Here is a 15,919-nt window from a genome sequence, read left to right as displayed (position 1 = left end):
AATACAGCACCAGTATCGCGTAGAATATTCCACACACTGTAATACATTGTGTGGAACTATCCCGAAGAGCGAAACGATGTCGACCACCGCTCCATCGTTTTGATGTAATACTTTGGCTTAGCTTTCATAAGCCGACTGTCGAATGGTGAAAAAAATTCAGCTAGACGGTATTTTACGTTATCCATTGACAAATTACTGATATGACATGATCCCAAAAAATAATTTAATTTTATCTAAGTAAAGATCGACTGGAACGACAAACGAATGACTTCCTGAGATCTAAATAGGTAAATAATACACAATTAGAATAATATATAATTTGTTTTCTCATGATGATGGAAACCCTTCAATCAACCTCGGTGGCTATGAGTAGCAAGTAAGAGACGCAGATGATTGATTTTGTTTCTAGATTGTACATCTCATACGGATCCGAAAGCCTGTTTCTTGGCCAAGAATTATAAATTGAATCCATAAATCACCACAAATCGTTGAGCGGCAGATCTCTTTGGGGCTTATCATTCATTCGTTGTGGTCAAAGTATAACAAGTGTTTGTTTGTCATGTTGTTGGTGGCAAGCGAACCGGTTCACTCATCGTGAATCTAAACAAAAAAAACGCATCAACGTGATATTTTTATATATTATAGTACTATTCCATCCCGATGCTGTACCGCTCGTGCGCTGATGTCATCGGTTCTCTCTGATTCTCCGATTACCAGCCTTGTGTTGTGTCAGTGGGTCAAATTATCGCGCCCACTGTTAAGAAGAATACGCGTGCGTTCGCAATGGTTTGCACAAAAAAAAGATTCGCGAAAACGATTCGATGTGATTGTAAGATAATGGGAAAAAGTGAAAAAGCTGAGAACTTCAGTAACACATGCGCTCATCTCTGTGTAAGCCACACAAATAGCGTCCTAAAATGTGTACAAGTAATGTATATGCGTTTAAAAAGAGGAATTCAAGAGATCGGTTTTTAATGTAGAACTACGTCTTTCAGGAGGGGAAATCAGAAAACAGGTTTACGTTTTTATATTAACGTTAATAACTGTTTTCACTGTGAACGAATTCTCATGATTTGCATACCAATCGAATCGGAAATTCTCTAAGATTTGTTTGATTACATTACAATTCGCTAATCTCTAAACGGTTTAAATTCATGAAAACTGGAAGAATTTCCTTTTTCCCATACATTTGTTCTGCCGATTTGTGTGCTAACCCTACCCGTATTTCGAATGCCTATAACTCGAACATTTCTTAATAGATCGGGAAGATGTTTGCATCAATTGATAGGAAATATTTCTACGCGTCTATCACAATTAACATCAATCGGGCGTTATCGCGATTTAGGGTTTCCCCAACACAGACTTCAAGATCGATGTACCTGTGGAAATTCGCTTTGCAAATATACATGCAAGTAGGGGGTATTTTTATTCCCACCGAACTGTGTTTCTCTATCACTGACTTCAAAATCAATGTACCTGGGGGAACCCGCTTTGTCAAAACATGCAAGTCGGGGATATTTTTGCTTCCACCGAGCTGTGTTCCCCTAACACGAACTTCAAAATCAATATGCCTGGGGGAATCTGCTTTGCAAATACATGCAAGTCGGGGGTATTTTTCGGAATTGAGTACTTTAGTAATCGCTTGTCGTTATACAGACCGGAATGTTTTCCTAAAACATACTTTTGAACGGAGAAGCCTGAGAAAATCGTCATTTCAGGTACTAGAGGTGAATGAAGTTTCGCGATTCGAGAGCTACGTATGCATGAGATGTGCAATAATTTCAGAGGGAAATGTAGAATACAATGATTGTTTGACAATTCTTCCGTTCACATATTTTGGTAGTCCTGGGCATCATATCCAACGTAAAAGGACGTTCATCAAATTTATTTGTAACGAAGAACATAATCTATTACAAAAATTTCGATGCATTCTAAAATAATATTCGAAGTGGTAAACAAGTGGATTATTTTTTTTTTTTACAAACATCAACAGGCTTAACATGTTTGCCCTAATGACCGAGAATTAATTATTAAATAATAAAACTAATAATAAAACTATAGAACTAAATATTAAACCTATAACAATTATAACTACTTAAGAATAGCAGAATAGAGCGCTTTGAGGGACGAACGGGAAAGGTGATAATCAAAAGACGAACTACAAAGATTGAACACACGACACATACTGGTTACGGGTTCATTGTAGCCGTAATTTGTTCGAGATGGTGGAAGGTACAAGTAGTTACGGGTACGCAAATTGCGACGACTAATGTTAAAATTAATTAAGTATAGCAATTCGGGGCAATCGATATTTGATAAAATAATATCAGATACAAAAAGCGCTTTGGTAACATTCCTTCGAGAGCCCAATGAATCCAATCCTATGAGACTACAGCGATCCTCGTAGCTGGGCAGATTAAATGGGTCATTCCATGGCTGATTACGCAAGGAAAATCGAACAAATTTTCGCTGAATCGACTCAATACGTTGTACACTATATTGGTAATATGGTGACCATACAACGCAAGCATATTCTAGAACGGATCGAACCAATGCACAATATATGGCCTTGATGCAATGTACATCTGTGAATTGCTTCGTGACACGGAAAATAAAGCCGAGGACTTTGGATGCTTTAGAAGTAATGTAAGCTATATGATCACAAAAGGTTAGTTTAGAGTCTAACATAACTCCAAGGTCTTTAATAATGTCCACACGTTTCAAAATTTCACCGTGCAGTCTATATTCAAAGCATATCAATGTGCGCTTTCGAGAAAACGAAATAACCGAACATTTGGATGGATTTAAAATCATTCTATTCGTTGCGCACCATTCAGCAAAAATATTCAGCTGCTCTTGCAGAAACTCCGCATCTTCAGTGGAATTCACACGGAAATACAACTTGAAGTTATCGGCGTAGGAGAGCTTCAGGCACTTCAGACGAAAATTAATGTCATTAAGGTATAGCAGAAAAATATATGGGGCGATGTGGCTCCCTTGCGGAACACCAGACGTTACACGAAAAGGAGAAGATATAGTGTCTCCAATTTTCACCGACATAATACGATCAGTGAGATAAGACCGTAGCCAGAATAAGAAGGGACCTTTAAAACCAAGACGTTGAAGCTTAGCTACAGCGATGTTGTGGTTGATTTTGTCGAATGCTGCGGAGAAATCGGTATATACCGCATCGATTTGTTGTCGCAGTTCAAGTGAACGAGCGATGTATGATGTGTACAGAAGAAGATTCGTGGAAGTCGACCGTTTAGACACGAAACCATGTTGTTCCTCGACGATGTAATTGTTGCAAGCATGGGTGATAAAATCCAATACGATGATTCGAATAGCTTGGAGATGGCACAAAGGCACGCGATTCCTCTATAATTAGTTACATCCTTCCTAGAGCCTTTTTTGAAGACAGGGAAAACAAAAGAATTTTTCCAAGCAGTCGGGAAAGTCCCACTCAGGATGGAGCGGTGGAACTTCGGATCTTCAGTACGATAGATGGAATGCTGTCGGGTCCAGCATACGTAGATTTCTTCAATCTAGAGCAGGCATCTTGTACAACATTACGATTAATCGTAGGGCAGGCTCCGACCGATGACAGGCTGGGTACATTTTTAACGGTTGCAGAGACTTGATCACTATCAAAACTTTCACTGACAAAAACACCACTGAATTGCTTACGAAACAACTCGCAAATGCTTTCACTGGTGGAAGCTTCAGTATCGTTACGTGTCATCACGGTGGGTAAACCAAACTCTTTCCTTTGTTTATCGACGTATTTCCAGAACCCACTTGGGTGGGCACGCAGATTCGTTTGAATGCCATTTAAATAGTCGGCGTGTAAAACTTTGTTCAGGCGTTTGTAGGTTCTGTTCACAAAAGAATACTGACTTCTCCAAAAATCATTGCGACACTTAGCAAATTTTCGAAGGTATGATCTTTTCAGTGACTTCAAGCGTTTGAGATTACCATATGTCCACGGAGGGTTGAGCGACTTCTTAGCCTTCTTCTTGGGAACAAACTGTTCAATCGCGTAAAGTAAAACATTGGACATTGATGACGTGGCGTTGTCTATATCCTGGTTCTCCAAAATATCATTCCAGTTGATACCAAGAAAATAACGGTTCATTGACGAGTAATCAGCTTTTCGATAATTGTAATAAGTTGATTCAGCAGTGTTGGCGAAGACGAGCGGTGGCGAAATAGATATAGATATCAGAAGTGGGGGATGATGTCGACATAATTTCACCAGAGGAGCGGGTGCTTCAATGACTACCGCGAGTTCTGAACTGATGAAACACAAATCAAGAATGTGGTTGTTGTTATTGAAGATATGATTCTTCTGACATAAACTGGCCGTGCTGACACTATCAAGAAGCCGTTCCGACAAACGATTCAGAGTAGAATGTGAATGAACTGGATACAAGTAATCCGAGGCGCTCTGTGTCCAATCGGGGGGGAATAATTCACGGGATTTTATATTCGAGCGGACTGCCAGCAGAACTCCACCCCCAGTTACTTTCTTGCTGTTCTCAGCAGATCGATCTGAACGGTATACCATGTACGAAGAATCAAAAATTTGTTGCGACAGCGTGTTATCGTTGAGCCACGTTTCAGTGAAAGCGAATACATCAAATAAGGTATCGGAGCAGGCGAGATAGTAATCAGCCGTTGAAGTATTCATACCACCTACATTCTGATAATAAATCAGAAGTTGATAGCTCACACCAGACTCGTTCTCGTTACTCTCAAAATGTTCAGTTGCGGTGGAGGGGGTGGTACTCTTCGAGGGAGAGCGCGTTGCGGGTCTAGATTGGCCAATGGTTCCGAATGCGCTGGGGTACTGTTCGGGCTCAACCGACGGACATGTTGGACATTGATTTGATGTTGAGTTTGAGGAGTCGTTAGATTTCTGCGAGCACGCACTGGCGGATGCTCTAAAAAGGACTAATCGAAATACCGGATGGCCAGAAATTCTTGGAATTTATCAAGCTTTCCAACGATTCAGGCACATTCAATTTGAACGATATAAAAGTTATCGGTCTACTATCCTCCCTATTTTGACGAACTAGTTTATAGCACCTGATCAAGGCTGGATCGCATTTACATTTTGCAGAAATATACAAAGCTATATTTTCGACCATTTAGAGCGTTTCCCGGAAGGAGCGACAGAAAGTGCAGGCAGGGAGGACGCGGGTGTAGTATTCACAATAGCAGAATTATAGCCAGATAAATATGTTGTTCTAACTACCGACCCAGATGTGTTTACCGATTGAGACACAATAGGGCGATCATTCGGAGCGGTGAGGTTTCTTCTCTGTTGAGATCGTTGTGTTGTTGATGATAACATAATTGAGTTCGTAGGCGCCATTGAGCGCGGGTTGTTACCGGTTACCCCCGGTTGCGATGGTACTAATGTGGTAGCTGCGGTATATTCCTGTCGGTCGTCCTTTGTGGTACAGGTGTTGTTCATGTTGGTGGTATCTGGCGTCAGTGAGGAAAGGATCAGATGAGTAGCATCAAGCCCAGCTGCGGCTGGACATATACCATTGTTAATATTACCTGTGAAAGAAGAAGATGTAGCTGGCACATGTGAGAGATGCTGCGCACTATTCGTGTTAGATGGACGTGTTGAAGTTGGTGGAGCAGCCTTTGCACCAGGCAGAATTGGAATGACTGAGTGGTTGCTCGAAGTTTCCGGAACTGGACTTTTCTCCTTGACAGAGGAGATGTGTACTGGAACCGAATGGGAGAGCCATTTACATTGTGAAGCCTCATTGGACCCAGCGGCTGGGCATATACTATTCTCAGCATTACCTGGTAAAAGTAATATCGAGTTGTCCAGATCAGACTTATCCCCGGAAGCATCAACTCTTATTCGTTTTCCTATCCTGGATGCTGCTAAATGTGGAGATGATACACTACTAGTTCGGTTCCTTTTATTCATGTTTACTTCAACAAGATGGCCAGCACCATTAAAGGACGAGTTGAAAACATTGCTGAATTCTAACTGCAAAGTTTTGAGCATCTCCTGGGGCATTCTCGGGAGCAGTGAGTCTACAGCAACTTGAGCGCGGCAGAATTTGGCCGTATGCACGGCACAGCGAACGGGTAACATCAATTTGGGCCTCGACAAGTCGAACAATTGATGAGAGGCGTTCGTTAATCAAACATATCGCTGAAGCAGATTCTTTGGAATTCAAGCAAAGTGCGCCTAACCATACTGCACCAGAACAATCCCGTATTATTTTGTGTTGATTGCCCGAAACACCAGCACACTTGATGTGAAATAATTTGTCGCACTTCCAGCAGGCAATTCTGGCACTGCGAGCCGAGGCCGTAAAGCACGGGTTAGCTTCACATCTTTTAGCCATTGTAGCACAAAACAAGTGAAAACAAATCACTGCGTAGATATTTATTGTTCGATATGTCGATTTGAGATCAACGATGGCAGAGTGTTTCACTCGGAGTGGTGTAAACAAGTCGCTGAAATTCGTAATTAGGGACTTATTGCACGTAGATTCCACTTGATAATGTGACACACGCGTTCGCGGGACTCGGGTTGTACAAAATAAACTTTGTTCGTAGAAATTTAGGCAGGCTTGCGCGACAAAAACTTAAATTTTCGGAGGATTTTTGTTAAAGGACGGGTCGATTAAATTGAGTGATGAGTGTGTGAGATTTCACAACATTGAAATTGTGAAAAATAGCAATGAAAGTAATCTGGGAAATAAGTTTACCCAATCTGTACCTAAACCAGTGAAATTTAAATTAAAAATATTATGAATGAGTAGTCGATGTTCCATAGAAATAAAGATATTGTATTTCGGGACGTAAAAGTTATTGCAATATATGAAAATCCATGTTTAAATATGAAAAAATTATAAAAAATACAATGTAATTTTTCAAGTCGATCATGACACTTATGAATATTTTATGATTACTCGCAATGTTAGCATTGGAGGGAATAAGTGCACGGTAGTTGATGTTATGCGTTGCTTCAAATGTGAAACATTTGGGCCTAATAGCAGAGATTGCCAAATTAAAAAAAAAAACTCAAGATAATAAAAAACATAGAACATTAGAATGCTTGTCAACTGAACTCAAGTTAGCAAGTTGTTTGAAATTTAATATACACAAACATTATAGTTGGACATTTATTAGTTTTTGGCATATGATTACATTTTTCTAAAAAAATATTGGGGGCACAAATCGATAGAAAAAGTCCAATTTCAAGATTTTTACACCAATCGATTTCGATACTCCTTAACAATCTATTGCAACATAGATACATACATCGATTACCCGAGAACGCGGATTTCATGAAAACAATAAAAAAATACGACTCTTAAAGAAACCATTTTAAGCTTTTGCGGTCGTTTGTCTTCTCTCAGTCACCAAAGCAAGGAATCATATTAAATACTTTATTCAACGATAATAATAGTTTAAGAGGTCTGTTCAAAAAGTATCGCTACTTTCGAATTTACGCGGGTGACGTATATTCGATTCTAGATTTTTTGTGGCAGTATGTTGGTACTCATGTCTCTCATTTATGCTGACAAGTACGGCTATTTTGAATGTTCAGTTAATTTTTGACAGCTGTTTTTCTTACCAGTGATTTGGTTCACCTTCGATTTTTGCCTATTGCAAAACAAGGATCAGAAAGGAATCTGTAAGAAATTTTGTGTGAAAAACAAAATTAAGTGCGCGAACACATTCCGAATGTTGATTGTGAAGCTACCTTGGAGCGAAACAACGTTTATCGGAGTTCGAAAAAAATGTTCTTGGGGAGTCGAAAAGATGAAAACGACGCAAATCGTGCCGGAAGCCCAAGCACGTCAACAACTGAAATCAAATATAAGTAATCCGTGGGTATACAAAAATCGTGATATTTTTAGAACAGCTCTTGTAGATAGAGTGGCATTTCCATAGACATAGCCGATTTTGCTTCAGCACTACGAAAGGATTTCTCTAGAGATAGGCAATTGGCAAAAATTGAAGATGAACCAAAACACGTGTAAGAAAAGCAGTTGTCAAAAATTATCTGAACATTCAAAATAGTCGTACTTGTCAGCATAAGTGAGAGACACAAGTACCAACATAATGCCACAAAAAAAATCGAATCGAATATACGTCACCCGTGAAAATTCTAAACCTCGAACCTTGTACATTCCTTCTAAACAAATTTTGATGTATCGTGTACTTTTTTACGAATGTATACGGAGTTTCTATGAACAATAGGTAACGGTACTCGGCATAAACAAAATATTATTAGCGTGGAAAGATAAGAGGGTCTCTCTCAAGGGGAATTAATTCCGACCGCAAAGGGTTAATACAAGCGCCAACAACAAGGGAAGTAATCCCTAACATTGAAATTTATCAACGAAAACTGGTGTGCACGATCTTGTGGAGGATAAATATAGTTTTCTTAATCAGTTTTTATAGAATAACTAAACGTTGTTCTGCCATAACATTACTAGTAGTGAATTTTAAAAAAACATAGCTAATGTATTGTGTATCTTTCAATGTTTCACCGATTAATAATATTAATCGAATTTGATCGATTAAACGAACGAATGAAACGATTTGAACGAAAGTTTGTATGATGTTTCTTGATTTAATGTATTTTACTAACGTAATTCACATTTTTGATCTTAAAAGTTTATTGTAAAGAGAAAAAAAATAATATATTTTTGTCGTAATGCGACCTATAGACGTTCAGTATTATTGCGCAATATATATTGGCCGATTTAGAATGAGAAAAAAAATTATGACTACTGGGTCTCGTTCATAAATTGCGAGCTGCTGTACCGGCCTATTCGGCACCGCACTTTTTCGTGATTGTCATTCAATCGAGGAGTATTCACATCGGTATTTTATATTTTTCGTAGGTATATTGCATATCTGCCTACGCTTGTGATCTTGGTGAAATTTCTAGCTAAACGCTTTGTACATATTCCATCTGCTATGCAATGCGATAAAAGATGCAGATCATCGCATGGGTCATGAACCATGCTTGTGATAACAGTATCGAACAGTCACTCATATTCCGGGATTCATTTGGTGTGAAACTCGAGCGTGAGGAAGCAATTTTAATCTGTTGAAGTTTGAATGAAAATTCGTACTCGATGTCATGTGAATACTTAAAAGACTTATTCTAACCCTAACTTAACTGTATAACTTTTCCTGCATTTCCATCAAAACTTTATCCATAATATATAATCATCAGATACCATTTTCATTCACTTGCAGAGTCACTTTTTCTCACTTGCGATCACGATTGCGATTCCTTCGGGTAATTCTGACTTGATCGGATTCCAGAATACGGGTGAATAATAGATTAGTAGACAGATCTGATTTCCTGAGGAGATTACGCTATCGATTTCCTCAGGGTGTATTTTGTTGACTAACCAACCGAATCCGATCGAAGTTCATTTTTAATTTGAACACATGCGCTGTAATGTCATGACAATAAATTGCGTTTTGGTATGGGAAAAGCAAAGGCTGTGTCGGCTTTACTCATGATAGCGTCTCGCTAGTGAATGTATTCTTCCTCGCGCTACAGGTTGACCATAAATTGTTGGCACAGCTCACGACATCGTACACTCATCGAGCGCACTCTCTTGTTGAAGAACATTTGAAGACATGTGGGTTACTACAAAACGTAGGGATAATGTTTTTCAACGTAGCTCCTAATAATATAGTTTTACCATAATGATGTATTTGGAAAAGTTGTTGGAAATTATATGCAAATTCATAAAATTTCATAAACATGCCGGTATACCACGACAAACGTATTAAAAGAGCATATTTACTATAAAAAAGACAATAAATTAGAAATAGTTTTTTAAATATCTCGAGAATGGCTGCATTTAGAAGGAGATTGATGAAGAGCTTTTTTGTTTCAAAATCACATCAGAATTCATGATTTGTGACTTAAAATCATTGTTAACATACAAAAATTCAAAATTTCAAAAAATCATAAAAACTCGATGTTCTACGTTTGTCAAAAATTGTTTTACCATCTTAGACTATTTTATTTGAATTTTCTCCATGATTTCTATTTCATATGTAAAAATAAAAAAATACATATATAAATTTAAAAAAAAAATTAAATTATAAAAAAACAATAAATTAGAAATGTTTTACCAAATATCTCGAGAATGGCTGCATTTAGAAGGAGGTCGATAAAGAGCTTTTTTATTTTTAAATCACATCAGGATTCATAATTTGTGGCTAAAAATTATTGTATGATTGTTAGCATACAAAATTTCGCAGTTTCGAAAATTAATAAAAAATTTTGTTGTTCCACAAAGTTCGTCAAAAATAGTTTCACCATATTGGACTCATTTTTTAAATTTTCTATATGACTTCTATTTTATATGAAAAAAATTAAAAAAAAATTAAAAAATATGTAAATTAAGGTTTTTTTTTCTGTAAATTAAAACGAGTACTACTTTTTTTTCTCAGTATATTAGGCTATCAAAAAAGTCCTGCGGTATTTCCGCGAGGTGTCGTTGTAAGCCCGTAGTTCTAGTTGTATTCATTGTATCGAGTCATACTATAGCTCGTTGGAAAGGTATTTTTGCGCGCGCGCTATAATATAGTCCTTGACAGTGTTTTGTTTGGTTAAGTCGTTTGTGAGTTTCTAAGACACTACTTCGGTAGGACTCATAGTTTTTGAGATATGAATTATCAAAGATTTCTTTCACTAAAATCGATACGCCCTTTTCAAAAGTTACGCTTGAGTCAAAAAATTCCCAAATGCTGCGGAAAACTCATATTTCCTCCAACTCAAACGGAATACAAACTTTCGTTCGAATCAAAAGATACATGTTTTTAAAATCTGCATTTTTAGTTCGATTTCATTTGGAATTGCACATATATCTTTCTCAAAAAATATCTTTCTTCCATAAAAAATTACATATGCAGGCAAACCTTCTTTGGTACAATTTTTTTTTTGTGCGATTTTCTGTTCTTGCGTGGTTTTTTTGTGCGATTTTTTTGTGCGTAATATGAAAAGAAGCATATTTGACGAAGTTGTCGTTCATTTAGTTTTTTCGATGCTTTATATGCATTTCAGTGCAAAAAAAGCATGTTTGCGTCTAAAATTCACTAATTCAATCATTCCCATTCTTCCATCAAATGTTCAAAACTGGCGCATTGCATGATTTCTAATAGCAACAAGTTTCGACATGCCACTAAAAGCACAACACAGCCACGCTCTAGACAAACAAAGACCCATCACAAAGCAGGAAAACAAAAGGGTATCGAACGGTGAACGGCTTCGATTTGAGTTATTTTCTTGGGGAACCTTTTTTTATGCGGTCCCAATCTACCACATTTTTTTTCAAATTGTGTACCGAACACGATTTTCTAAAGCTACTGGTGAAGTTTTGTACGATTTTTTATGCGATTTTTTTGTGTGGTCGATATCTTCCGCATAAAAAAAGGTTTTACTGTATCTGCAATCTTTCAAATGGTGATTGAGGATCATATTTTATGAAAAACACCCTTCTACGTATATGTTCAAATTTCAGCAATGACAGAGTTATTGAACTTCTTTTTTTTGTTTTTGGACTATGTTTGCCTTAAACTGACTCTAGTTCAATAAGTACGTTACGTAGGAGGATTCTGTTGCTTCCACTCAAAAGATGTAGAAAAAAGTACAGAATATAGTTGTGTCACATCTAAGTTAAATGTTATAAACATAATTGTTTCTATCAATAAAATTGAAGCTTTTCAACCGCTTCATAATTTGATTTTGACACCCATATTCTATCTTTCTTAAATTTGATGCAACATCATTATCAACAATTCCTGGTATTCATACAATTAAAATATCAAAAATAACTATTTCTACTCTACTGTAAATAACTTTCAATAATTTCAAATTATTTAAATTTAAATTTAATATTCTGTTTTCAGAATTTGGATACAAGTTTTTTTGAATTTTGCCTCTTAGAATTTCATATTTGTGGATTTTCTGGATTTTTAAATTTAGATCTTCGGTTTTTAGATATTTGCATTTTTGCATTGGAGTTTTCTTCATCTAATTTCTTGAATTAAAATTATCGGATTCCAGTCAGTGTGAGTCTCACTTTTACATGCAATGCCATGTTAATTTGTTACATTCAATTTGCTGTAACAGTTTTACTTTGTAGAAACATACTAATTTTATTTAATAGGTACTATAAAATTTTTACAGTAGGATTGTATTAAAATGAACATCTACTCACCAGAATCCTCATGATTAAAATTCAAAACGCATAAAGAGTTGAAAAAAAAAAGAATATGAACAAGAATTCAACACTTTTCTAACTAAGTCAATTTCTTTTCCATATACTTACCTGTTTTTTCACTATTTGGACCACACTAGTAGGGGAGAGGGAGGCAAGTTGGCGACGTTATGCTTTGGCGAGCCCTGGATCTTGGAATTATTATTTTTTTAATGTTGATGCTGATTTTTATAGCCTGATTTCTATCATATTATTGGGCAATGGGCAATGGATGGGCAAAAAAACTAAAAAACTTGTCCACCAAAAAACTTTGCGCAAAAAGCGTCGAATTCGCCATCTTGCCTCCACGTTTTGTATGCCTGGGGGCAAGTTGGCGAATATGGTTTGATCACCTAAAAATCAACAAAATGTAATAACAATTGTTTATTTATTCTTGGTTGGAACAGTGGAAACGCCAGTTTCATCAACATTGTAAATGTCACACGAAGGAAAACGATACTGAGCTCGTACATCTCCCAAAGTTCGAAAAAATGAGTCGCAATTTTCTTTATTGAATGCCGTTAATCGAGCCGCTGAGGTATTTTCTGGCTTTCTCAAAGATAGCTTATGAGCCTTCATTTACATTTCAACCCATGTCTGTTAAGCGTATGTTCCTTTGAAAGGGTGCTCTATGCCATTTTTAACCGCAAACGAATAGACAATTCTTCCAAGCTGGACCTTTGTAAGACCAAACGCACACTATTCAACAGTAACCACAAAATCATACAGCTCTTTTAGTTGAGCGTCGCTGAATGTGGCTTTGAAGCGGCCTTTTTTTGGACGACGTATCCTGAAATTGATACAGATTTAATATTTTTTGCTTAAAGAACATGGAAACGCAAATGCTGAATTGAAAATCTAACCTCCATGTCTGGATATTTCTGTCGATAGCGTCTCAAAGTTGATTCTGGCACACCGAACTGTTTTGAAGCACCCAGAACAGACGAACCTTCTTCTATAGCTTTCATAACATTCTCCAAACTGGTGTTCAACCAACATTGGTCTCTTTTTCGTTTATAAGTTCTAACCATCTGGAATAAAAAAACCAAAAATTAACATAATGTTGCAGTTCGCCAACTTGCCCCCTAGAGACTTTTTCATTAAAAAAATTAGCTGAAAAAAATCATAATTGAAACTCGTCGGAAACAAACCGATTATGTACAATAGAGTACCTTTATCATGTATAAAATTGTTTTGTAATTTTTTTAATTTTTCACTTTTTTGTGATAACATTTTCGGCAGAGTTACCGAGTACAAAGTTTGGCCTTGTTATGATGCATCTTCAGTAAAAAGTAGGTGGCGCTACCTTCATTACAACGGGTCAAATAACCGATTCGTCATCTCGCCTCCATCGCCAACTTGCCTCACTCTCCCCTATACACAAATTAAACCATCATAGTGCATCATCAAATATCAGATAACCGTGAAATTAATATTAAATTAAAATATAAACAGTTTCAACATAATTGTGACCAGTGACCATGTTTATCAATTAGGGTCACCCTAGTAAAGTGTTGCGTACTTAAGATTTAAAATCCATTAAAATAGCATTCAAATATTTCGGGAAAATTTCAGGACAGTTATAGAACAGGGAAATGGTGTTTTCGATTTTTATGCCATTTTTTTTTATTTCAATTTCCTTTCGGAAATCAAAGTTTTGTTGGTCACTCCAGTTGCCTTATTATTCCACGATCTCTTCATGTCTGCAGCATCCCAAGTCATTTTTGGTACCTTACTTCCATCTTCGCTTGGAATTTGCTCAATATTTTTCGATTGAGCGAAATTACGATAACCTTCTCGCATATAGTTTCACTGGATGGTACTTTGGTTAGAGTTGTGTTTTTGGCGATGTCGTAGTCCGAGAGTACCGCGGTTGCCCTAATTGTTCTCAATACCTTCAACCTCAGCTTCCGATCATAAGTTCTACTACGACGCGTCCTCTGATTCATCCGAACAGCAGTTGTACGTTCACGAAAACGTTTCAGCTCTTCATACACGGTCGATTTAGCCACTTTCAGCGACTTCGCGATTCTAGTACTTGACCACGCCAGATTTTTATATGTGGGTGTTCAAAGTCAAACTTCTTTAGGCTTCCTGCACATTTTTTTTTAAACAAAACGGATCAAATTTTTACCGTCGAAAGATACAGATTCTCCAAACAATTTGCTGTCAAAAAAATTCAGATACGCCTACTACCACCGCTGCTATGAAATGATCAGTGATTCCGGATTCTAACAAAATTAAACCTTATTGATAAATGCCCGAGGTAAAAGCGTTCAGAATCTTTATTTCCTACATGTTCAGTGTTTAGATTTTAATTAAAAAAAAATTTAAAAAACTCTTGGCGTAAGGATTTACCGCGAAAAGAAAAATTATCTTCAAGGATAGTATGTTTTCCTCCATTTTGTTATTCACCATTTCAGCTCTCCAAGCTTAGCCTAGTTTCGTTTAGGAATGCTGACCAGTTTGGTCGAAAGTAATTCGAGCGAATGATTAAATCATATAATTTATGTATTTTGTAAATGAAATTTGAGCATTTTTCCTATTCACCTTTGACCCATGATGGATGCGATTCTTTTCGAGATTTGACAGAATACGATTCGTGCATCATGAATCGGTACGCTCACGACAAAGATTTTTTTTGTACAATCCCTATAGCAGCGACGAGTGATTAGTCTCCTCTACGAGTAACGAAGTATAGTAAAACAAACAGGTGCGGCGACGAAATTACGGGATATACACGGCGTGCAATCGTAATGGGATGGAAAAACTGCCCTACCTGTATCCTAACCGACTTGCTAAAAATATTACCAAATAACTCGAGCACAACAGCAGGTGTAGCAGCAGCGATTTTTTGTTTGCACTTTTTTTTTGCCTATATCTTGTCGAAATTAATTCATCCGAATTGCTCCCAACTTTTCAACGAGCCAATGGCGTATAATCACGCAACGAGGTACCCTTCTCGTGGACTGTGCCAAACGGGTTCACTCATCCAACTACAAATCATATTTGCGTACCGCGAAACCGCGCCACTCGAGCATTTATCACAATCTTGTAAGCTTCTGTTGAAGGTGATTAATTTAATCAAATTTTGTCCTGCTGGCTTTCTTATGGACTCGTCAACGTTGCACGATAACCTGCCGGACAGGTGCGGTGTGTGTGAACCATGGCGTGTGCGAGTTATCCCTATCCATCACGGTAATTTTCAACGCTCTAATATGCATTAATTAATTGAAACCTTCATGGTGTCGTTGTATGGTTGTTGTAAAACTCATTATTCGTGGACGCGTGGTCAGTGTCGTTATTAACGAGGTACCTTCGCCGATTGAAGATTCATACACTTTCTCTTCGCTTACAATTATTTCAGCTTCAATTTAGTAATCAATTTTGTTTCCTTTTTTCACTTTCAGCGTAACACACACTTGGGACAGGATGGCGAACTACTTCGTCTGTTTGGTGATCCAAAGGCTGATACTACCACTCATTTTGGCAATATGTAAGTATGAATGAGCGAATGACCGCCACACCCCTGCGTAAGGGACGATCACGGTATCAAATATTATTCTTGCCATAAACCCATTTATGTGCACGATTTACCCTCAGAGTTTTTGGCTTGTACTTGTTCCCCAAAACGG

At 37.4% G+C, this 15,919-nt stretch overlaps 1 protein-coding gene across 2 annotated transcripts in view; it reads left to right on the top strand.

Annotated features, from left to right (window-relative positions):
• LOC129779850 (piezo-type mechanosensitive ion channel component) overlaps window positions 1-15,919 on the top strand; it is a 144,070-nt gene that overhangs the window by 40,842 nt on the left and 87,309 nt on the right. For both annotated transcript variants that reach the window (XM_055787591.1, XM_055787592.1), the window contains exon 3: window positions 15,695-15,780. In XM_055787591.1, the coding sequence (XP_055643566.1) occupies window positions 15,717-15,780 (64 nt within the window). In that variant the 5' untranslated portion in view covers window positions 15,695-15,716. The remainder of the gene's footprint in view (window positions 1-15,694; window positions 15,781-15,919) is intronic.

The sequence above is a fragment of the Toxorhynchites rutilus genome, chromosome 3, assembly GCF_029784135.1.
Source record: "Toxorhynchites rutilus septentrionalis strain SRP chromosome 3, ASM2978413v1, whole genome shotgun sequence".
In the NCBI taxonomy this organism is placed as follows: Eukaryota; Metazoa; Arthropoda; class Insecta; order Diptera; family Culicidae; genus Toxorhynchites; species Toxorhynchites rutilus.
Note: the sequence above shows the minus strand (reverse complement) of the source record. Positions and strands in the feature narration are given on the sequence as shown.